A 23,683-nucleotide genomic window follows, 5' to 3' on the forward strand; every position below is an offset into this window, starting at 1 on the left:
TCCTTAGCAGTGGTTTCCTAGCAGCTATTTGACCATGAAGGCCTGATTCGCGCAGTCTCCTCTTAACAGTTGTTCTAGAGATGGGTCTGCTGCTAGAACTCTGTGTGGCATTCATCTGGTCTCTGATCTGAGCTGCTGTTAACTTGCCATTTCTGAGGCTGGTGACTCGGATGAACTTATCCTCAGAAGCAGAGGTGACTCTTGGTCTTCCTTTCCTGGGTCGGTCCTCATGTGTGCCAGTTTCCTTGTAGCGCTTGATGGTTTTTGCGACTCCACTTTTGGACACGTTTAAAGTTTTTGCAATTTTCCGGACTGACTGACCTTCATTTCTTAAAGTAATGATGGCCACTCGTTTTTCTTTAGTTAGCTGATTGGTTCTTGCCATAATATGAATTTTAACAGTTGTCCAATAGGGCTGTCGGCTGTGTATTAACCTGACTTCTGCACAACACAACTGATGGTCCCAACCCCAATGATAAAGCAAGAAATTCCACTAATTAACCCTGATAAGGCACACCTGTGAAGTGGAAACCATTTCAGGTGACTACCTCTTGAAGCTCATTGAGAGAATGCCAAGAGTGTGCAAAGCAGTAATCAGAGCAAAGGGTGGCTATTTTGAAGAAACTAGAATATAAAACATGTTTTCAGTTATTTCACCTTTTTTTGTTAAGTACATAACTCCACATGTGTTCATTCATAGTTTTGATGCCTTCAGTGAGAATCTACAATGTAAATAGTCATGGAAATAAAGAAAACGCATTGAATGAGAAGGTGTGTCCAAACTTTTGGCCTGTACTGTATACAAATTATCCATTGTCAAAATGACAATGATGGTATTGGATCAACATAGGCAAATTATCCAGGATCATCATGGCGGTGATGGTCCTGGATTAGCACCAGCACTGCAATCTTGCAAAAACATTCTTTTGAATGGGCTATGACAAAGGAGGGAAAATGTGTCCATTGCAGGTCTTTGCAACTACAGAATTATATCATAATTACACTTAATGTTAGTGAACAGTATTCTAGCCTATTGGCAATCCTACGTGTTAGCATTGCCAACCTAGTTAGCAAGCTAACTCAATAATATTCTACTCAATTGGCAAATTTACTCAATCCAGGAGCATGTCCTACTTGGCAAAATCACGTTGTGCCACAAAATGTGCAGTTAGTTGGAAGTCTTATAATCAGATTAATCTGCTGCAAACAGAAATGAGACAAGAGGCAATAACAATAACATCAGTAAAGAACTGTTGGAAAATGCGGTCAGAACAACACAAACAAACGCACACATCCACACACAAAATAAAGAAATCAAGGCAAGTGAGGTTGCCATTCAAGTATTTTAATCAGGTGCCCATGTTGACGAGTTATGTACAGAGAAAAAAAATCAAATATGATTTATGGCACCAAAATCACTTTTTCCAATAGAATGAACACATGTACATAAATATAACTCATCCATTTACAGTATAATGCACTAAATCGGGTTCAGAAACATAATGTTTGGACAGCAGCAGTTTATACTCAACACTTTAAATCCCTTAAGACCGTCATCATAGATTTTTATTCATTTGATAGGAACTTCTGTGTGTCAGTGCTCAAGTCCAGGGACAAAAGAAAATAATAATATTACATTGGGTATAAATCAACAGGTAAATAATGTTTCTATTACATGTCATACAGTGCAGTGTGCTTCAAGGCAGGAAGAAGAAATAATGGCCAAACGTGGAACAAAAAAATCAACAAAGTATATTTTACAGAGTATTTACATGAACCAATCATGCATCCCAGGCATTTGCAAGAGCAAACATACGACTCAGAACCAGCAGACTGACGTATTTACACCAAGTGCCTCATGTGCAAACTGAAAAAAAAAAAAAAGAACCCCATCTGATACCAAGACTGCAAACATCACTGAATTTAGGTGGGGTAAAAAACCCGGAAACAGTGAATTGATCAGGGCAGCAGGTGATTTGTCCTGTGTCCAGTTTACTATATAAAATGTTTATTTCCTGTTTGTCCCCCAAGGAGACATGGATCAGTGGTGACATCATTGGCGAGATGAAAGATGAAAGTGTTTAGCAAGCATGTGGACTGAAGCCCTGAAGTGGACCACGCCGTCAGCTAGGGCTCAGTCTGAAGAGAAGGTGAGGGCTCTTCTTTCTTTTCTGCTTCAGAGGTCGAGTTCAGAGCCATGTCTTGTTTTTTCCCTTTCTCTGGCTCTTTCATCCTGAAACATTCAAGGAAAGAGTCAGTCCCACCGAGTCAAACACAAGCTGCAGTTTGGGATGGTGTCCAGCAGAGGTCCTCGTTTGTTAAAGAATGGATGGAAGGTTGTGCAAAAGTTTGGGCCTCTAGTGTCTATAAATAACTACTGGAGCTTTAAAGCTACAGTGCATAATTATTATATGAATAAGTTTTTGTTATATTTGCTGAAACTGTCACTTTATCCACACAGCAGCATGAGACAGATAACCTAAGGGAAAAAAATCATCTTTCTCTGCCCCCTCATAGTGCTTCTGATGAATCCACTGCATGTGAAGCAAACAACCAACCAGAGCCGAGGAGTCTCAAATGCAGCTAATGTCAATCACTTCTTGTGAACTGCAGTCCATCTGTCAAAGTAGGCAGTGCTGATTAAATATGAATTAAGATTCCGATACTGCATATCCTATTTCTCGCCTCAAATCTTGTCAGAAGCATATTTTAGTGTACTGTTTAGCTGTAGAATGAGAACGTTTGTGACCTGGGGCAAGTATTTGGCAAGTTACTCTTAAAATGTAATATATTACATATTACTAGGTACCTTCATTTAAAATAATTAGTTACATTATACAATACTGTTCTCTGTATTGACTTACTTGTTACGGTACTTTTGCATTACTTTCACCAAAATGACCTCAGAAGAATGACTAGGCATTTTAAATGGAAGGGTCATGTTGTTTCACAGCTGGTAATCACAGCACAGAGGCTCCAGTTTATTACAGTTTATTTCGAATGCAGGTCTGACCCAGTCATGCATTCACATACAGTGGTTACTACTTTGTATTAAAATCACCTGCTTGTATTAATAATAGCGCAAACATACACTGTAGATCAATTAAATAGCCCAGACCGTTATAAATAAATAAACGGATATCCCTGGACACAGGGAGGGTCAGTCAGGCAGAAGATCAAAGTCTGATATTTATGAGATATGGATAAATATTTGTGGGCCTATGATATAAAACACATTAAACAAATACTGAGGTAGGCATAACAAATGGATTACTATGATGAGCGCAAATTAATACGCCAGAGCTGGAAGACACACCTGCCGGTTACTGGTGTGACGATCAGCTACAGCAGCCCGGAGAGAGTTATTTATTAGAACGGGACTGTGTGCCAGCATTGCTCTGCAGTTGTAGGAGATGTGAATGGAAACATCCAACACACACAAACATCATCATCATTGGGTCGAGGAAAAAACAAACTGGAGGCCAGCTCCTTATCCCTGCTACTTTCAGGCAGCCTTAGGACGTAAAAGCAGAATGGGATACGGTGTAGCTATATGAATGGAAAGACACTGGACACAATAATGCGCACGATCACCGGCACCCTTCTATCAGGTAGTGTATGATGAATGACATGTCAACACACAACAACCTTCAGGGGATGTTTTTTCTGATGGCGCACTGGTGGAAGTGGAGCGGTGTGGATAAAAGAAAAATGAAAACAATAAATAGTTAAGGCCTGTTTTGAGTAGTGACAAGTTACGTGACATTGCAAATGTAATAATATTACCCGAAAGCCTGCTTATAATGAGTTATATTACTTCGTTACTGCTAAAAAGTATATTACTGTAGCGCATTACCCTCAACACTGCTCTGCACTTAGGCTACCATGTTGGAAGCAATCAAGCCAAAACGAAGCACCACCAACTTGCTGGAGAAAACATTCTTATTTTACAGCTAAACAGTACACTGGAATATGTTTCTGAAAACATTTGAGGGGAGAAATAGGCAATGCAGTAACAGAATCTTGATTCCTATTTAATCAGCGCTGCCTAATTTGACAGTTTAACCACAGATCACGAAAAGTGATTGACATGACTGACAGCTGTGTTGGAGACTCCTTGGCTCTGATTGGTTGATTGGTTGGATTCTTGAAAATACCATTAGAAGCACTACGAGGAGGCAGAGGAACATTTTTTTGTTTTCACAGATTATCTGTCTCATGTATTACTGTGTGAATATAGTGACAAAAAAAATATTTTTCTAAGTTACCAGGTACAGCTTTAAATGTTGTTTTCTTATAGTCTGCCATGAGATGACTGTTATGTTAAGAGGAATGAAATGTGTTAACATGGATGTTCAATGGATGTGCCAATTTCACGCCTCCATTGTAATTTGAATATCCACTGGAGGCATTTAAAAAGTTAGAGACTTTTCAAATACAGTTTTAGTTGTTTTGCCAGAACGTAGGTGCACTGAATGTGTAATCAGCTGACAAAACTCTTGCACCTAAAACTTCAGAACTAATAACTTTGTAAAGCCACACAGAAAACTGTGAGGATTGTGAGGCTTCCCTGAAACTTTTCAATGTATAAATACATATCACTATTTTCCTTTACAATCTGTGATATTTAGCATTAATACTCTAAAATGGGGTGTTAAAGAAGAGGGTGAGTCACTATGAATGGGTGGTTAAGGAAAATGGATGTGGTCAGGAATCGCTTGTAAGTTAAGGTTTTGAGGTCAAAGGTTATAAATTTGAACGTTGACCTTGACATAGGAGCAGGCCGGTTACTGTGGAGAACGTCCCAGCTAGAGGTAGAGCTGTTGCAGATCAAAAGACAGAATCACTTGACCATAAAAGAGAGAAAATCTTGATTTCACATTTCAGAGAGGCCACGTGCAAAAATGTCAAAACTCCCTCCCCCTCCTTCTCCTCCTCCTCTCTTATTAGATTAGAGGGACTGGAGGTGGCATTTTTAAGTAGTTGCACACGGCTGATTGACATTATGAAAGCCAGGGGTTCCCAAAGAGGGCTGTAGGGCACTTCTAGAGGGTCCTTGATGAGGATATTGGGAGAACCCAGAAAAAAATTTAAGTATCATATTTCACTGTATTCTTATTCAAAGATTGAATCACTGATCAGAGGTCTCACTCTTCCCGATCTTCAGTTTAAAAATTAGATGAGTACTATTCAACAACATAATCCAACAATGAAATTTGTATTTTCGTTCTTGATGGGAAATATATACATTTTTCTGAACCTGGACCCTGTTTCCCTGTGTTTTTGAGGAGACAACAATTTTGAAATTGGTCCAGTACAGAGAAAGACTGCTGCAGTCACAGTGGAGAAACAGGCTGCATTTGCCACTTTTATTGTAGCTTGTTTCACTGCTGCGGCTGCTGGACCAACTTCAAAAACTGTTGTCTCCATCAGTCACTTAGACACAAAAACGTGTGAAAATAGGGTCCAGGCTGAAAAATACTTTAGTTTCCCTTCAAGGCTCAAGACTCTGTGATGTATTGTAACTTTGGGAACCCCTGATTAAAGCAGAATGAAAAGGATGAAAAGGTTAAATCACTGACTGGTGGGAGCCACCACATACTTTCATTAATCAGTGGTAATTACCGGTATGTGAGAAAAATAATAAGAGTATTGGGAAACAGCTGTGTTATTGCATCAGAGGTCAGAGAATCAGATTATCCTTAGCGCTGACCTCAGGGTCGCTTTAACTTGTATGGTGAAACCTGACAAAGAGGATTATACGTTTACTGACATTTACATTAGAGTCTAACCAAATCTGTTTCAATACATACACCAGTAACATTATGTGACCGTTTGTTTGTTTTTAAGTTGATGGTGTTTTCTATCACGGCTCATCATGTGATCCAAAGTTTTATATTGGTTTATTATCAATTATCAGTGAGGGTAGATTTTATATTAGAACAATTTTCCTTGATAAGGATGGCTCACATTCAGTTATTGAAGAACTGCGACCAAGACATGGGTTGAATAGGATTTTTTTGCCTTGTCATTGGTCTCTGATGGACACTCTACAAAGTGCAAACACTGATTCTGTATTGCAACAGACATATCTTTGGCATTTCTTTTAATTTATTGTCTGAAATACATGCCAGTACAAACATGCTTAATAATACTTTTAATCACTTTGAAGGCCCTGTCTTACAATCAAACATGCTGCCCAATATCCTGAAGCAAAACTTTGTTATCCATTCTAAAGTTACAGCTAAAAACTAAAGGGAACTGTGCATTTGCTTTTGAAGCCCCCAGATTTAAGATCAAGCGTGCTGAATCAGAGCCCTATTATGAATTATTCCTCAAAACACACTTGTGTAAAGCTGGTTTTAATTTTGCTTTCTTTTTTATTTATTTGCTTTTTTGTCTGTTGTCTTCTTATGTTACCTGATACTTCTCTTTACAAGTGTGCCACATAAATTAAGTTTTTATTTTATTTCATTTTTAAATTTTAATTTAATTCAATTAATTTAATCAATTAATTTAATTTAATTTTATTTTATTTTATTTTAATATAGTCATTATATCTGTAATTAGCCAAAATTAGCCAGTAACATTTGCCGTGTCATTGTGTTGGTCAGACTCTAATCCTATCAGGTTTTTCAACATAAAATGTCCCTGCAGTATGCACAAATTATTTTAATTACTTTTTAAATTAACTGGTATTTCTGTCAATATGAATTAAAAATCCTGTTTAATATTCCCAATTTTATTCAGTATCCCTTTGTTTATCATAGTACTAATCCAAGATCTGCGCTTAGGATATCTGTCCAGCTCAAGGAGAAGACGTCACACTGTCAGTGCAAGCTGTGCATCCTTGTCAGTACTGAGATCAGGTAAACCACCTGTTTACCACGACTGATTCATGGTGGAGGAGTGTAAAAAATCTGCCAAGAGACAGGAGATGGAGAATGAGAGGAGACAGGATATTTCCACAATGACAGCTCCCACGGATTCAGCAGAGTGCCCAGTTAAATTGGAACAACAGCAGGCTGGTGGCCAGTGTCTGCTGTAAGAAACTGAAAATAACCAGGCAACACAGCGAAGCTCCTTACCGTATCGTCTTCACGATGAAGCGAATGATTACTGCCAGACCTACACAGCCACACATCACTCCTATTACTATAGCTGTGACTTCACCTAAAAAAAGAAAGAGGTGTTGAATTATTTAAAATATTGATGTGATCATCAAAAGCATCGGCCAGACAGTTACTTTGTTTTTGCTGAAACGTGCAGAAAAATGACATGCAGTCTTACCCGAAGAGAGCTCCTTCCCTGATTCTACAACGAATACAAGATTGGACAAATCATTAGAAAGATCACAGCAGATTTTTATCTCTCTGTCACACAATTCATGCACATTTGTTTGTTGGTTTACCTCAGCAGAATCTGCTGTTCAGCTGTTTGAAAATGTTATGTCTAGTCAGTCTTGCTGCCTTTGACAACAGTGCTGATATCACAGGCCTTCCAGTTCAGTCACTCACTACAATGGGTACTTTACACAAATTCTTTCTCCTTTGTCTTTGTCTACCACTCTGTCTCCCTCTTTCACTTCTCTGTGTCTCTTTTTCCTCTCCCTCTTTTCTCAGTTAGACTCTCGTGATAACAATGCAGTCACTGTTTGGTTTTCGCAAATCCTTTTCTCTAATCAGCTCGCAAACAAACACTGCTGCCCCTCGCTTTTCCACCTCTTCCCCCTTTATTTCAGTCTCTCTCTCTATTCCAGCCGTCCAAAGGCTCTTTCACTCAGACGAAGTCACCGCTAATCCTTAATATTCCCACATTTCTCTCCACATTCCACTTTTCATTCTCTGCATGGATTGTGCTAATTGCTAGCTTTGGTGCACATGGCCACCCACTGGCTTGTTATTGTGGTTGGCATTATGAGCCGTTTGTTGGCGTTACAATCATCCAACACAAAGGTGCTGTTAGGGTAAAACAACACATTCACAACAGATTAGCTGTGACCTTTTGCAACTTCAGATTTGTGCCGTTTAAAAGGATAAACTCTAAGAATATGCTAATCATTTATTACACTTATCAGGTAATTGGCACTGTCGATGTGTCCTCAAGCCCCCTCACTCTGACATCTCTCCATTTTATGCATGCATAGGTCCTGTTTGTGCATGTGTATGTATTTTGGGCCTGTGTGTATATGACAACAGAGTAAAAAAAAAAGAATTTCCCCTTGAGGATCAATAAAGTATATCTTCTTCTTCTTAATATTTGGAAAAAAATAAATGTCCTGTTCTGATTCCTGTCACTTCTCTTTCATGTCAGCAGTCAACAAAATGATGACTTATCTCTTTCCGCATGCTCTGTCTGTCTCACCTGCACTGAAGGAGGCGAAGACGACCCTGTGGTTGAGCGGCTGTGTCGCCCGGTAGTTGTCCTGCAGCAGCATCCTGTCTGGATCTTCAGCTTTACTGGAGTAAAGTATCGTCTCCATCTTCAGCAGCTGGAGGGGAGAGGTGAAGAGGAGAGAGATGGAAAAAAACAGGTACTGTTCTACGATGCTAAACTTACAGTACAAGAAAATATGTGATTCATGTGGCAGTGAAAACTCAACAGTCAAAAATTATCAGTGTTTCAAATGTAGTAGAAGTCCTTGAGGAACTGAGTAAATGCTGAGTCATGTTAACAAGTGTTTGTTCAGTAAGTTAATTGGTGAATTATAGTTTCTCAATCAAACACATTTCCTGAAACTAAAGCTCAGTTTCTCACAACTGTAAACACAAAACTGCAGTTACTCATTATGTCAATACTCCAAACAAAGGAATACTTCACACATCTATTTTCAAACAGGTGCGTAGGAGAGGAGGAGGAGAGAAGAATAAAACTTGTAGAAAAGACTCCCGCACGCTGTCTAACTTGCAACAATAATGATTATAATGCTCCACAGCTATCTTGCAAAATGAAACACTGCACTCAAAACCGATTCTTTCCAACAAAATGATGCACACAGCTATCATACAAGTATCTGTTCATCACCATCTTTTAAAACACTACCATCAAAACACAGAATTACATTGCACAACATGATACAGCCTTTCTATCAGCATACAGCCCAGCTTCTCAGAGTCGCACTGTTACTATAAAGTTGATACTGCATGTCACTGTCATACAGTAAAATGTTCAGCTGACTGGGCTGACACAAAAGATTTTTTGTAGGCCTTCCGCTCGGTTCCCCATGCTGCTCTGTTTTACCCAACACAATAGAGGTCACCTGAGGCTCCTTTTTTGCTCTGACATGTGATTCGAGTGTTTTGCCAACTGGGTTTGAAAGGATGAGATGTGAGTGAGACCAGTTGGTAATTAGGGTGTGTCATTTTGAAGTCCGTGTGAACAAAGAGTGCTAAATGACACAATTTGAGCATGGAGTTTTACAAAAATGTGATTTAGAATTTCCATGTGAGTGAAAACTGTGTGATTGTGCTCAAAGTTTAGCAGTCTGGAGACTTGATGGTGACATGAGCTGCAAGTTTTTATAACCATGTGCATAGCTTAAATTTTTAGTGCGTACCATGAAGAAAACTGAAACTCATTGTAAGAGGTGGATTCTACTTCCTTTAACAGTGTACTGAGGTCATGATTAGATTACTTTTCACCATTGTTCAATAATATCCATAATTTTAATTTGCTTTTTAACAGACATACAGATCATTTCATGTACTAATAGGTACTTCAAATGTTTATAATGTTACTTCTACTTTTTACATATTTCATACAATCCAAAAAAAGTAATTAATGTCAAAAATTTCAGATGGAAAGTAGCCAAGTACATTGACTTGAGTACTGTACTTGTAAAATTTGAGGCCCCCATACTTTACTTGAATTATCACATTTTCTGCTACTTTATACTTCTACTCCAGTACATTTCAGAGGTAAATATTGTTACACTACACTACATTTATCTGGTGAATTTAGTTACTTTACAGATTCAGATAATCATTGCAAAATACTATTGAAATAAAATATGATATATTGCCATAGATAAGACAACCCAGAAGTACATTAAGTGATTAAAATTAGCTCCACCTTTACCATTTGCAAAATTAAAGTGATATATAAATTGATCTATCAGTAATATAATTCAGAGATATTATATACATTATTGTGTAATGGGCCATTCTTCATTAGTACTTTTACTTTTGTTACTTTAAGTATATTTTTATGTTAATACTTAAGTAGTTTTACTCAATTAAAATTCTGAATACAGGACTTTAACTTGTAACAAAGTATTTCTACACTGTGGTATTACTACTTTTACATAAAGGTTCTGAATTAAACGTTTTTATTGTGGGTGAACAGCCCTGAGTCTACCCCATGTAATGGCAGCAACAGAATGTTTGCTGAAGCAGTGGGGACTTGGGATGGTCAAGAGGGCGCTGCAAAATGCTTATAAAGGAAACACAACATATGTGTTCCCTGTGTTGTGGTGGGTGCCAGTCGTTTGTTCACGTTAGTGGACTCCATTTCTTAGCTAACGTTAGCTACTGTTGCACAGTGTTAATGCTGAAACGTAGCTGAAGAGAGGCAAGGCACTAGGGAACATGGATAACGTCACATCTTTGGCATTACCCTGGAAAATTTGTCCCAGTTCCCTCACATAGAACTCAGTCAACCGGCTGCTAGAGACAACTGAGGAAGTTGGGGAAGGTCTCAGTTTTTTTAAGTTACATTACAACCTGTTCACCACTTGGCAATACAAAAAGATTAATACTGGTAAAAAGTTATTTACAGTACCTTGATGTAAAGGATCTAAATACTTCTTCCACCAATGTGCAAGTTAATGTACTGTATTTCACTCTGTGCTGCTGATAGGTCATGACTAATGAGAGAATATCTATTTTTTCTAATAAGAATTCAGAATTATTTAATCTAGATACTGGTAAAATGCTCTTTGGTGGTTTGATAGTAGAGTACAGGAACTCAAAAATATATTTTATGAGGCCAATAATCAGCAATTGTAGGCTGAAACTGACAAATAATTTACAGATTGAAATACTGCGTGGATTTTTAAATTACTGGGTTAAGCATCACTGCTTTGATTTAGATTTGTTGGTTGTGTAAGGAGTGTTGGCTTATTTTTTTTTTTTTTTTTAAATGGTCATCTTTTATTTAGGCATTAGACAATATTTCAATGCACGTCGGATCAGTTTCTTACAGAAGATCAATCTTCGATCAAAAATGTGATCAATATCTGCATTAGAGGTGAACACAGAGTTGAGGCTTCTAGGATCTGTACACTTATGTCGAGTGTCAGTGTCTAAGCTTTACCTGTGCCTTTGAGATTTGGACCCTCTCATTGAACAGTGTCCAGATCACACTCTGGTAGCAGGGCGGCGTTGTTAGGGAGCCGTTGTAGCGATAGTAGCGTCCTAGATCCTTAGGGAGTAGCGAATGGACGTCAAAGGCCGGGATGGACACCTTCTGATCTGCCAGTGGGTGACATGAGCAGGAAAAGAGTATGTGAGGTCCTATGTAAATACATATTGATTTGTAATTAAAAAAAAGAAAAGGAGATGGAAACTAAAAATGCAGATGAAGTGTGTGCGAAACAAGAAGATGTGTTGTTCTACATTTCAGACAGACCTACCAGCATGTCTGATGCGGCTCAGGTAGTTGAGGATGTTGTTAAATGCCGGGTTTGTCTCCTCACCTGTCTGGGAAACCAAAACTCAGGCTTAAATGTTTATGAAACTGCTCAAAGTACTTGTGACTGTTTATTGGCATTATGTTATTACCACAATGAGAATTCCTAAAACAGCCAAGCCGTCCCTCTGCGTCATTGCTGTGGACATGTTGGGGTAGAGCTCAGAGTTGTAGTGCACCACATGTAGCTGGAGAGAGGAAGAGAACTGTTAGTTTGTCAGTTCGCCCCGGTTCATCCTTGTGACAGCTCAGGGTTAACAGAAGAGGGGAAGAGACGGGGAGAGGGAGAGGTGCGTGCAAACTTAGCTTCCCTTCTGAGAGTATGACCGAAGAAAAATAAAAAGCAACGAGGAGACTGATGTGAACGAGAAAGAGCTTAATTGTCTCATTATGTAAGAAGACCACTCATCCATGACAAGTCCCAATATTTGCCCTCTCTTTCATTTTGTTTGTGTTTTTTTTTCTTTCTTCTGCATGATTTTTGTCTCTTCTCCAATCACTCACCCCCGAAGAAAGTGTTGGCAAACCTAGACAGTGACAGGTGGAGAGGAACTAAGGTGCTGAGACGGCTTCCTTTCCTCCTCACTCCACTCTTTCTCCTTCCTCTCCCCTCCCTCCAAAGCTCAGTCAGCTGCTCACGAATTTTATGTCTTTCTGTTTCTTTGATCATTAACAGTTTATCCCAAAACTTGCTCGTCTGTTGCTCGTCTTTCTGTGCAGCCCTCTCTCAGCCTACTTTAGAGGACATGAGTTTAGAGTGTTGTTTCTATCTCAATCCCTCACTCAGGGACTTGGAAATATTTCTCAAAGCAGCATGATAAAGTGGGTCAGGCCAAAGTAGTGGGACAAGCAAATCTGTAAGTGGTATCACCATAGAAAAGCCGAGACAAGAAAAGGCCTGAAACCAGATGTTTACATGAAGATGACCAACCAAGTGCTCAGATATTTAGATATATCAACAAACTCAATATCCCCACCTTTAAGTGTGTTGATAGAGAGAGAAGGAACCTTAGTATTACTGGGTACAAATAGCAATGCCTTAGTTTTGTTTGCATTTAAAAGCAGTTTCAAGTCAATGAGACCATGCTGCAATGACTTCAAGTCAGACTGTGAAGTGGCTCCGCAGTCTCAAAAGAAGAAGCAAAGGAATACAGGACTGCATCATCAGTGTACAGATGGTACACTGAGTGCATCATCTGGTCACAAACTTTCTTGACATTGCTCATGTCTAATATCATTACTGACAATAGAAAGAGTAGAAGCAAGTTTCCCTTTTCCAGAACAACAGCATCAGGAACAACATTACCAGATTTGACAAACTGCATGCACTCACTCAAATAACTGTGAAGCCAACTGGCAATTTTAAGACTAATACCAGTCTTTACAAGGATGTTGACTGCAGCGTGATGATCTACTCTATCAAATGCCTTGAATAGATCTATAGACAAAGCAAGAGCGCAGTGTAGCAAGAACGAAAAGGATTCAAACTTCCCAAAGTCCTACTGTAATTCCAAGGGTTTAGGACAAAAACCAACAATGCATCAGTTAATCTCTCAATACTAACTGTTCTACCCTGTCTGCAGAGTGCCCATTTGTTCCCACTAACCATATTGTCTGTATCTATATTAATCTTAAAAAAGGAGTTATTGGGGCCATAACTAAGTATTATTTTCCATTTTTTTCTATCAAATAATCTGTCAATCAAAAATTAATATTTATATTATCTTAGAAAAAATGGCATGCACAGTTATTGAATTTGATTGTTTTATCAGTCAAAAATTTAAGATACTCAGTTTACTGTTATACATGACCAAAAAAAAAACCCAGTACATCAATACATCTGAGAAGCTAAAATCAGGAAATGACCTGTTGTTGTAGTCATTTTTCCAGCAAAAATGACTACAACAACAGGTCATTTTCTGTCTACTAATCAGTTAATCTACTAATTATTGTTGGTTTTAGTTATTTCCTAAAACTGCAGCTTTTAGTAAATGCTTCTGTAACAGGAGTTAACTGTGCATTTGTTTGCAGATCAATACATATTTGGTGCGCCAGGGAGTATGTGTTTAATCGAACATATGTTGTTCACAAAAATCTAAACAAAACGTTAAAGGGGCTCTGTGTGAAATTCAGAGCGTATGCGTATGAGTTGTCTGGACATGTTTCAACATGGAAACAGCTGAGTCGGTGGCTAGCAGCTAATGGTGCTAAGCGCCAAACAACAGAACCAGTGCTGATGGGGGTAACAGTGTAAACTGGGGAGGGTGGACGAAACGCTTTAGCGTCGACAATGTCCCAATTTCAGCAGTAACCATCACATGACCGCAGTGCAAAGCGGCGGCAATGAGCTAGCCAGTGGGATACTAGCATGCACACGCAGCCAGACCTTACCACAATGCAGAAAAGCTCGGATAACAACACACACAGGGAGTGGATTTCATTCTCGTCCCAATCAATATATAGAATGATGTGCATTTGTCTCCCCTCAACAAAAACATGAAACTAGCAGAAGACTTTTATTTTCACAAAATTAAAGACATTTGCACCATCCTTTAATGCAGAAAAGGCACAAGTTGGTGCATAAATTTTCATCATAATGCAGCAAATTATGTGTTTGATGCTATATATTTCATGGGGAAGGACCCCCAAACCCGCGTTTCAGATAGTGTGTGTTCCCCCCCTAATGATTTTACAAAACCTGCACCTGTGCCTGCCCAAATGTCACTCAAGCTTGGTACAATTTGCACATTTTCCTTCTTCTCTCTATCAAAAAGAACAGAAAGATTTCTGTGGATGCAGGTCACTCTTGGGATTTTTGACATTGTATATTTTGATTCAGAGTCAAAGCTTTTTGAACAGAATTTTTATTTTGCCTTGGACTTTGTGATAAAGCTATTTGAGTTCATTCCATTTAAATGACATCAGAACTGTGATCATCAGAAGAGGAAGAGGACCTTGACCGCCCCTTTACTGTAGTCATACCAGGATTTTAGCGTACCTCTGCATCTGCACTCAGTCCGTTGATGGTGTGTTCACTGCCCCCGTGACTTGGGCCACCGCTGCCCCAGTGGAGGTGCATTTGAACAGCTGTAAAGAGCCAGGGCAGCCCCCCCAGTCCCATCCAGTCTGGTAGCTCAATGACGGCTGATGGAGAAAAAGGCAAAACGAGCTGACTCATTAAATTCAACAGAGAGAGGAAGGATAACTGAACAAGAAATACTAGGTAGGTGCATTTTCTTTCTTCAAAATGTAAATCTTAAAATGTTAACAAATCTCCTGAATTTATAAATGAGGAGTGAAAGGTTTGCTGCCAGGTTACGATTGAGGATGGTGCAGTATAAGCAGATCAACCGTAAGGCTGCTCGGATACCTGGGACGGGTTTATGTTGGGAGCTAGCTGCCATAGTTACCTGTGTGTCCGTTGTTGTACAGTGTGAAGGGCTTGTTGCCGTGCTGGCTGTAGCCCAGCGGGGTCAGAGGAATCAAACTGGGGTCATATTTAGTCTGGGTGGTTACCACATCAACGGGGGACTGAGAGGTACCACCACAGTCAGGGAAATACGTTGACCACTCGGACTGACCCACCAAGCCTTTGATACAGGAGAAAAGAGGGAAAACAATGATGTCACTAAATCACACAGTCCGCTGGCTCCCAGTTATCCAGTGAAAAGCCTCCATTGATCAGTCTCTAATTATACAAGACAATTATTCCTCTTCTCTGAAGGTCCAAAGCTTCATGGTGGTGAGTTTAATGGAAAAGTAGTGGTCACAATAGTGTTCACACCAGGGCAACATATCTGTGATGACACAAGGCCTCCTTATTTGGGCCATTCAGGGTTATAGGGCATCAACAATACTCTCTTTGCTGTTGAGTGTGTGAATTGGGGCTGCACAATATGTTGTTTGTTTTGGGAGGGGGGTTTGTAGTCATTGCAACGTCAACTTACATGATAAACACATCAAGAAAGACTGCGATATTTGTGAGGTTTGTTGTATTTGGCAATATACTGAAAGCAGCAGAAATCTGAGTACACTTTACCCACAAAATGCCTCCACAAAAACAGTTAATATATTCATTTACTGATTGATAGGGGCTGCGTTTAACAGCAGCAAAACTAAATCAAAATATCAGTTTACAGACACTCACACAGCTCGTGCAGTAAAATCCACATCTCATTTATCCAGTCATGTGCTCAGTACTTCCCAAACACATACATTTTGGCTTTACTGATCATATATTTTCTGTTTATACTGTTTATGCTGCACCAGTAAATCAATATGTTCGCCTTTTTACATGCAGGCATGTTTTCTCCACGAATATAGCATGACTAATTGATGTATAAATGATCGTTTTGTGGTTTCGTATTCCTTTAATATCTGTTTATCTATCACAAGTAATATCATTATTTGCAATGTACAACGTTGTAGTATATCACATAATTTCCCCAAATCATGCAGGCCTAGTTTGAATCCCTATTTCTGAACCTGCATCAAAAAAAAAGGTTGAATTATTGAAACCACATTTGATGATTTTTCCATCCAGCATTTAAATGTGTGTATCCCCAGATAGTGAAGGCATCACCCGCCCTACTCTGCCTTAATCTGCCTCCGCTTAGTTTACCCTGACATTTTTACCTTAACCAAACTCACTCTTGCCTAAACCTAACCAACCCAATCAACGAAGGCAATGTGTATTAGACAATCAGAGAAATAGTCTCAGGGTCATGCCTTCTGTATCCTGGGAAACACAAATTCATCAACACTGACATCAATTAAGAAAACACATGGAGGGATATTACCGTCTCAATCATGTCCAACTACAACTGAAATCTTTTTTGTACACAATGAATACTGCTCTGGCTTCGACAAAAATTAAAATCAAATTCAACTGAAGGTGAAATGTGCTGCACCTCCCACAAAACAAAGACACACAGCTACCAACAAAAGCAGGTGATCTAATCGGCACTTCGTTAAATAATTTATGTCAGCTGATAACAACCACAACATAATCAACATGTCATCTGAGCTTAATATTAATTCAGTGTTGGTCTTACAGAATGTCTGACATCTTCAGCATCATTGCAGTTAAATTGCAGTAATATATGCGTGTCATAGGGTGTAGATATGAAAGGTGTTATGAATAATAGTAAACTAAAATGCTGTTTAGCTACATGAACACCTGCAGAATTTGCACGGGTGAAAATAACAGACGTTTCTTTTTTAGATTTGAGATTGATCTTGTAATATGTAATATGAATTGTTCTTTCAAAGCCTGACACTGAGATGAGATACGAGGTAAATAAATATGTTGTAAAAATATCCCTTTCTTCATACCAGTGGAATTATTTATTTCAACATATAAACACTAGTCTTGTTTAGATTAAATTCCTACAGATGTTGCAAATAAATGAAATTATTATATCCCATAGACACATTTTAAATACTGACTTGCAAAAAATTATATTTTTATGGTAGTGTACATAGGAAAAAACACCAAAATAGCTGAATTTTTGGGCAGTGTGTTTGTATTCATAACAGAAGACGATTAACCTCCCATCGCAGTTTTACATGTTTATCGAACATCTTAAAAATCAGCTGAAAATCACAGGAAAATATGTAAAATGACCATTTTGATTCCTGAACGACGTCTTCAAATATGAACATATTTACAAATTAGATAAAAAATAGAATGATAATAATGTAATTTTTTTTTTAGAAACATACTTTAAGAGAGTACACAACATAAACTGACAAAATGTACTGTATACTTTTGTACATTTTTTTGTACATAAACCAATATACAAATTTAATACTTACAGTAAGGTTACTCAAAGTATCCACTGCTAATGTCTAAAATCAGCTAAACTACTTATGTGTATTCTGTATACTTACTGTGTGGTGCCAGAATGTGTATTTAGCCTGTGTTGTTTCTAATGTATTTAGGCTGCACGCGTTCTTTTGGTCATCACTTCCAGTAATTGCAATTGGCTCTGGGGTGCGATTTCATATTATTTTACCAGTTCACTCACTGGTTTGACGGCATTCAGACCAACAGTGGGAGTTACGTTCACATCACATCATCACGTTTTGTTAATAAGTCTTGCTTTAGAAATTCCACTTGTCAGTCTTTTTGCTGAAGAACACCATAAAATGCATCTAGATGGATTTATTGAATACCTCACAGTTAAAGGCCTGCTCTGCCTCTTTTCAGCTTTCTTTATTGATAGTAGTCGCCACATTCTGTCTACCTAACGGTAAAACATATTCCGTATTTAATGTGTCATATTCTTCACTTCTTCATTGTTGCACAATTGTAGTGTGGAAAATTCAGAAGAATTTAATCATTAAATGGTCAGAGTGATACTGAGAGAGTAGCTGAGGGAGAGGAGAATGGTTCAGGGTTAGGTTCACCAAGAGAAAAAAAGAAACTGGTCTCCCCAATTGCATGATAAAAGAAAGTTAGAGAAAAGAGTGTGAAAGAAAAAGAGAGTGACATGTGAGTCAAAGAATCTGAATTTCAATTGCAAGGAGAGGAATGCTTTAGAAAACAGACGACACAATAAAATGTGCCAGTAGTAAAAAAAAAAAAAGCAAAAAAATAGTCATATTTGTTATTGTAGATTTTGTTAATAACAAGCATGTATGTTTATGTAAAAACGCTGTAGAAAAAGTAGGAATGAATGAACCCCACAAGGCGTGTCAGCACTGTACTACATTTGTAAGCCATGAATCATGGTTAGGTTGTAACACAATAACCCTTCTCTCTGTCTTGCACACACACAATGTGAGGAGGGGACTTTACATTAGTGATGTAAACACACATCTCCTCTCACAGCGCCCGCAACCCCCTCCTCGCACCTCTAATCTGCTCTGCCCCCTACCCCTCTCCGCTCTGCACAGCAAAGCCCCGCACCACGACCCAACTTCAAAAGTGAGTCCCGCAGCCTCGCCACTGGTCGCCATGGAGGTCTCCATGGTAACCAGAGGCCGAAAATTCTGACCCTCTGCGCCTGCTCTACCTCTCCTAGCATGCCATCTCTGTCCTGAATACAGCCGGGGACAAAGACACACACACACATGAATATTCACTCACTCGGAGCATGATGAGGAAACGATGGAATGTCAGACTGACTTTCCCTCGATTACTTTACGTAACTGTGTGTCCCTCGTGGAAAGAAAGCGTGTATTTCTGCTCTGTCATGTGACAAATTGTTGTCCATAACAAAACTGCCTTCACACTTCAGCTAGCAGCTCACAACATGCAATGCCACACACACACACACACACACACACACACACACACACACACACGCCGTCAATCATCACTAATATGAATCTCAGTGGCTTTTCATTTTAAAATTCTTGACAAAAAAAAACATATTTGCTACCAATCTAAGATGACGCCACATGTCTCTGCATACCACACTTGCCTCCATATGTATTATAATAAACGGCCAATGTATAGATACCAGTTTGCTCCAGGCACGGCCTCCACAGTTTGCTGTGTGCTCTCTGTATGTACTGTACATTGGCGTTGCTCTCCTGAATACATGTGGAGAACGGTGGCCTGTTGTATGCCCCATTCATTCCCACAATGTCATTGTCCACGGCATAGGCGGCCAGTGTGCATCCACAACACAATAAACACATAGGTTATTGTGCGCTGCAACAATACAGGGCACGATTTGGTATGCTTTTGCTTCATCCCGTCCCATCTCCCTCTCTCGCCCTCGTCCCTCGTGCACCTGCCTCCCTCCGCCTTCCCCCCCACTCACTCTCTCTCTCTGCCTCTTTCTTGCTTTCTTCCTCTCCATCTCCCTCCACCCCTTCATCATCTCTGTGTGACTGCTGTGCTCATGCCAGCTTGTTGAGCTGTAACTAATACAGACAGAGAGAGAAGTAGAGGAAAAACAGAGGGAGACGGGTTGGGAGATATGGAGGGGTGAAAGCACAAATCCTGCCCAACTTACAGAAGCTTTTGTGATATTTAACATGTTTTAAAGACGCATGTCAAGACTTAGTAGTTTCAGTCAGAAAGCTGCACTTATTTTCAGGAAAACTTTGGTTATTAGCAGACTCGTCATCCTGTCTTAGGGCAAAAAAATCATATTAAATGCCACATATTTAGCTCATAGTAAAGCTTGTAATAGTCTAGCCCCAGGTTATACATTATCTGACACAGGTACAACATATCCAGATTGTCATCCAACCTCTTTGTATGCAGCTGTGTCACTGTCTGCCACACTTTGAATTGCTTTTCCTCTACAAATAAACTTGAACTTACCAGTGTAGGTCCAGGTAACTTCCTCTGAAACAGAACAAAATAAGAAAAACTTCTAAAACTCTTGTTTTAGCCATTTTTTAAGCTCTGATGAGTTCTAAATTTCAGTTCTGCAAACACTGACCACATTTAAAGGCATCACATCTGTGAGATTAAATATTATATTTCACTGAACTCTGTTTTTATCACTTCTAATCTACAGCCACTTCTGATATCCTCAAATACTCAAATACCTCAAATCCAGTTGTTATTTCTGTACAGCTTACCCTGAAACTCTCCAAACAATCTACAACAGTAATATCAAAGTGAAACAATCTCACATGATGCTGATTAATTTGTTGATTAAGACCTTACCAGCAGCAGGGGCAGTTGTCCACTGGAAACACAGAGACATAAGAAGGATAAAAAGACCCAAAGAGTCCATGTTAGCCCTCCTTGCCCATACACAGAAATGAATAAGAGTGAACAGAGAGATGAGGAGCAAGTGTGTGAGGGAGAGAAAGTGAGGGGGAGAGAGAAAGAGAGGGAGGAAGAGGAAAGGGGGGCAGACCGACTGGGTCCAACAATCCCACCTGCCACAGCTCTGTTGAACAGCCACAGTGTGGATGTTACATGCCGGCTCCACTCTGGCACACAAGTGACCAGAGCAGGTTTGAGTTAAGAGAGAGAGACGGAGAGAAAAGTATGGAAAGAAAAGAGAAAGAGTGGACAGAGATGAAGATGAATCAGGGAGACAAAGAGGGACCAGTGAGTGAGAACTAATTCAGTGTTAGTTGTTGGAGAAGGAGGGTAAGAGGGCAGAGAGGGAGGGACAGAACACAGTGCTGAGAAAAGGAGATTTTGACAATTGATTGTCTCTGACCTCATACGTCCTCCTTTATAAGCAAATTGTTGATTTTTTTGTTGTTGATTTTTTTGCTCTGGCAGTGATTTGTTAATGAAATCAAATTCCTTGGGGTGATAATAGATGACCAAATCTGCTGGAAATCACATATTAAGCATGCACAAACCAAAGTATCAAAAGGTATCACAGTATTAAATACAGCAAAGCAGGTCCTGGATCACTGGTCACTCCACAATGTATACTGTATACTGTTATTAATATTATATTAATTAATATTATATATATATATATATAATATTTGTGTAATTATTTATATCTTGCTGTAGGACAAATATTATTGTTAATTGATTTAATGTATTAGAATAGGTCTAGGAGAATTACTTATTGTACAGCTTTATAGTGATGGGAAGCTACATGATTGACTATTATTAATATTTGAAGAAGGGGTGGGAATAAATAAGCTTGTGCTTCCTCCCACACTTTATGGACATGGAAATCAAATCATTATATGTTGTTTTCAGTTTTCATGCTTCCTCTTGTTACCTGTTTTTTATGTCTGTCTACCACTGTTTGATTATTTTGTTTATATGCTACGTACATGTTCGAAAAAAACTGATATGAACGAACTAACTAACAAGTGAACGAACAAACAAAGGTACGAATGAGATATTTCTTAATACAAAGTAAAATGTGACACATAGCGTGAGCAGCTCCACTACAGAGGGATGTTCCTTTGTACAGTTGTCTGATGGACTCTAAACATGACACAACATTATAAAAACCAAATGGGAAAAAGAACTGGGTGAGGAAATCCCACAAAAGATGTGGTATGACATGTGGCAATTTCACCTGAACACGAGACAATCACAGGGGTGGAGAGAGTTTATTTGGAAGAACCAGATTCAGTATTTTATCACACCTACAATTAAAAGTAAACAATTCAAAAAAGATTCAACAACCATGCTGGAGATTATGTATCCACATGGAACCAAACCACAACCTTTCTGGGACGATATACATTCTGTTCTTTGTGGGGTCTTGGACTATAAAATCCCAGGAACATGTCTTGTGCTTTACTTGGGACATATGGAGGGAACGGTGCACAAGAGGGATCAATACTTGGTCAAGATCCTCCTTGTCACTGTGAAGAAAGCAGTTACAAAGAACTGGCTAGAGATGGATGCTCCAAATCCCAAACAATGGCTGACCATCATAGACAATATTCAGGTGATGAAGAATGTTACATACAGGATGCAAATGAATGAAGGACAATTTGAAAATGACTGGGAATGATATAGACAATAACACTGTCAAGGTAGAAGTTGGACTCATTTACTCCCATAGGCTCTGTCCATTTGAAGTTTTTATTTTATGTATACAGTCATGCATTTTCTGCTGAAGATCCCTTAGATTTCCCACCTACTTGAGGTGAGAAACATCTTTAAAAAGCAAAGAAGTAAAGGGAGGAAAGAAAACACAAACTCCCAAATAAGATAAACCACAACAAGTGCAATTTATTTGTTTTAATTTTTGAAGGTTGGACTTGTTTGCGCTTGTTTTCTATTTACCCTGGATTTTGACATCCTGGAGGTTTGGTGGGTTACATGAGAACTCTGACCAGTGTATTACCTTTTACTTGATACATGCCACTGGAGTCTTGGTTTCAATATTCGTTGATTGAGGACTCTTGAGAGGAAATACAGCAGGTCAAGTCAAGTCAACTTTATTTACATAGCACTTAAACACAAACAGAGTTGATCCAAAGTGCTCTTGCAGCACACACAGAAAAAAAAGAACAGAAGCGAACGAGAAGAGAGAAACACAAAAATTTGGGTGATAATTGGGTGATAATAAAAAGTAATTATAACAAATCACTTCTGCTATTATGGCACCTATAGTATAGAGTTTCTATACTGTCACCACAGTGTGTGAATTCAGAATAAGAGAGACTGAGATTTAACAGAGGGGACCAAAGGGCCAATATGAGGAGAAATAATTCTGGTCAAGTGTAGACTCACAAGTCAGTCTTTAAACGCTTTGCTTAACTAAAGACTGATGACTTTCTCCCTGATTTTGTGTTTAGATGGGCGGATACAATTTCAGAGTTTAAAAAAAATCCCTACGTTGCAGAACCAATAGTAAATCTGCAGGGCGGTCCTTCGGTGGCTCGCTGAACTCTTGTGCTCGTAAACAGAGTCCCACTAGAAACATGTAGCGGTACAAAATGGCTCAGCCGTGCTTGCAGAAAACGCTGTCAAAGTTAGTGGATGTTTGTCGCGTTTGCGGCAACACATTCTCACCAACAAAAAGAAACAAACATAATCTTTTACAGGGCCATGAGTCATCCGTCCGGCCGGACTATAACGTTAGAGGGAATTGCCTTGTTGTTTACAAATACTTCCGGGTAGAAAACCAGCAGAGCTTTTAGCTCTCTCTCTCTCTCTCTCTATTATATAGATAGATAGATAGATAGATAGATATCACATTTTTCACATCACTGTATCACCGTTTAGACTAATCTGATGTTTGTAAAGTCTATAAACAATGATTGAACAAACATTGTGTGCACGTTTAGCTGGGCTAGCCGTTAGCTGTTATCCCTGTTAGCCGTTAGCAGTGTCTGTAATAGGTAATAACTCATTAAACGGTCCGTGAAAAAATATTTTTTCCAGTGGATATCTTAGTTACAACATGATTGAGCTAGCAAAGCAGTTTTGTGTTGCTATGTGTGGTATTTATTCACTTTTGGGAAATCACGATGTCTAGAAAGCATCAGTGGCTGCAGCTGACAGGGACAGCTAACGCTAGCAGCAAAGCTAACAACAGGACGTCATCTGTTAAAAGCCTCCCGTTGTCGGATACGACATGAA

The 23,683-nt window shown here is 39.1% G+C and overlaps 1 protein-coding gene across 6 annotated transcripts; it reads right to left on the reverse strand.

The window, feature by feature from the left end:
• Window positions 1–1,336: 1,336 nt before the first annotated feature.
• ca14 (carbonic anhydrase XIV) lies at window positions 1,337–20,752 on the reverse strand. 6 transcript variants are annotated; one of them, XM_049584828.1, is made up of 13 exons: window positions 20,324–20,752; window positions 19,973–19,996; window positions 15,099–15,278; window positions 14,687–14,832; window positions 11,781–11,876; window positions 11,633–11,699; window positions 11,314–11,471; window positions 8,365–8,491; window positions 7,291–7,314; window positions 7,089–7,173; window positions 6,879–6,920; window positions 4,767–4,820; window positions 1,337–2,233 (listed from the first exon to the last, which is right to left on the reverse strand). In XM_049584828.1, exons 1-13 carry the CDS (start codon window positions 20,391–20,393, stop codon window positions 2,128–2,130), a joined length of 1,179 nt encoding a protein of 392 aa, XP_049440785.1. In that variant the 5' UTR covers window positions 20,394–20,752; the 3' UTR covers window positions 1,337–2,127. The 6 variants fall into 6 exon arrangements, with proteins under 6 accessions (XP_049440785.1, XP_049440787.1, XP_049440788.1 ...); XM_049584832.1 differs by having other exon boundaries at window positions 2,158–2,233; window positions 6,887–6,920; XM_049584830.1 differs by lacking the exon at window positions 6,879–6,920.
• Window positions 20,753–23,683: the final 2,931 nt, after the last annotated feature.

This window comes from Epinephelus fuscoguttatus, linkage group LG8, assembly GCF_011397635.1.
Source record: "Epinephelus fuscoguttatus linkage group LG8, E.fuscoguttatus.final_Chr_v1".
Taxonomy (NCBI): domain Eukaryota; kingdom Metazoa; phylum Chordata; class Actinopteri; order Perciformes; family Serranidae; genus Epinephelus; species Epinephelus fuscoguttatus.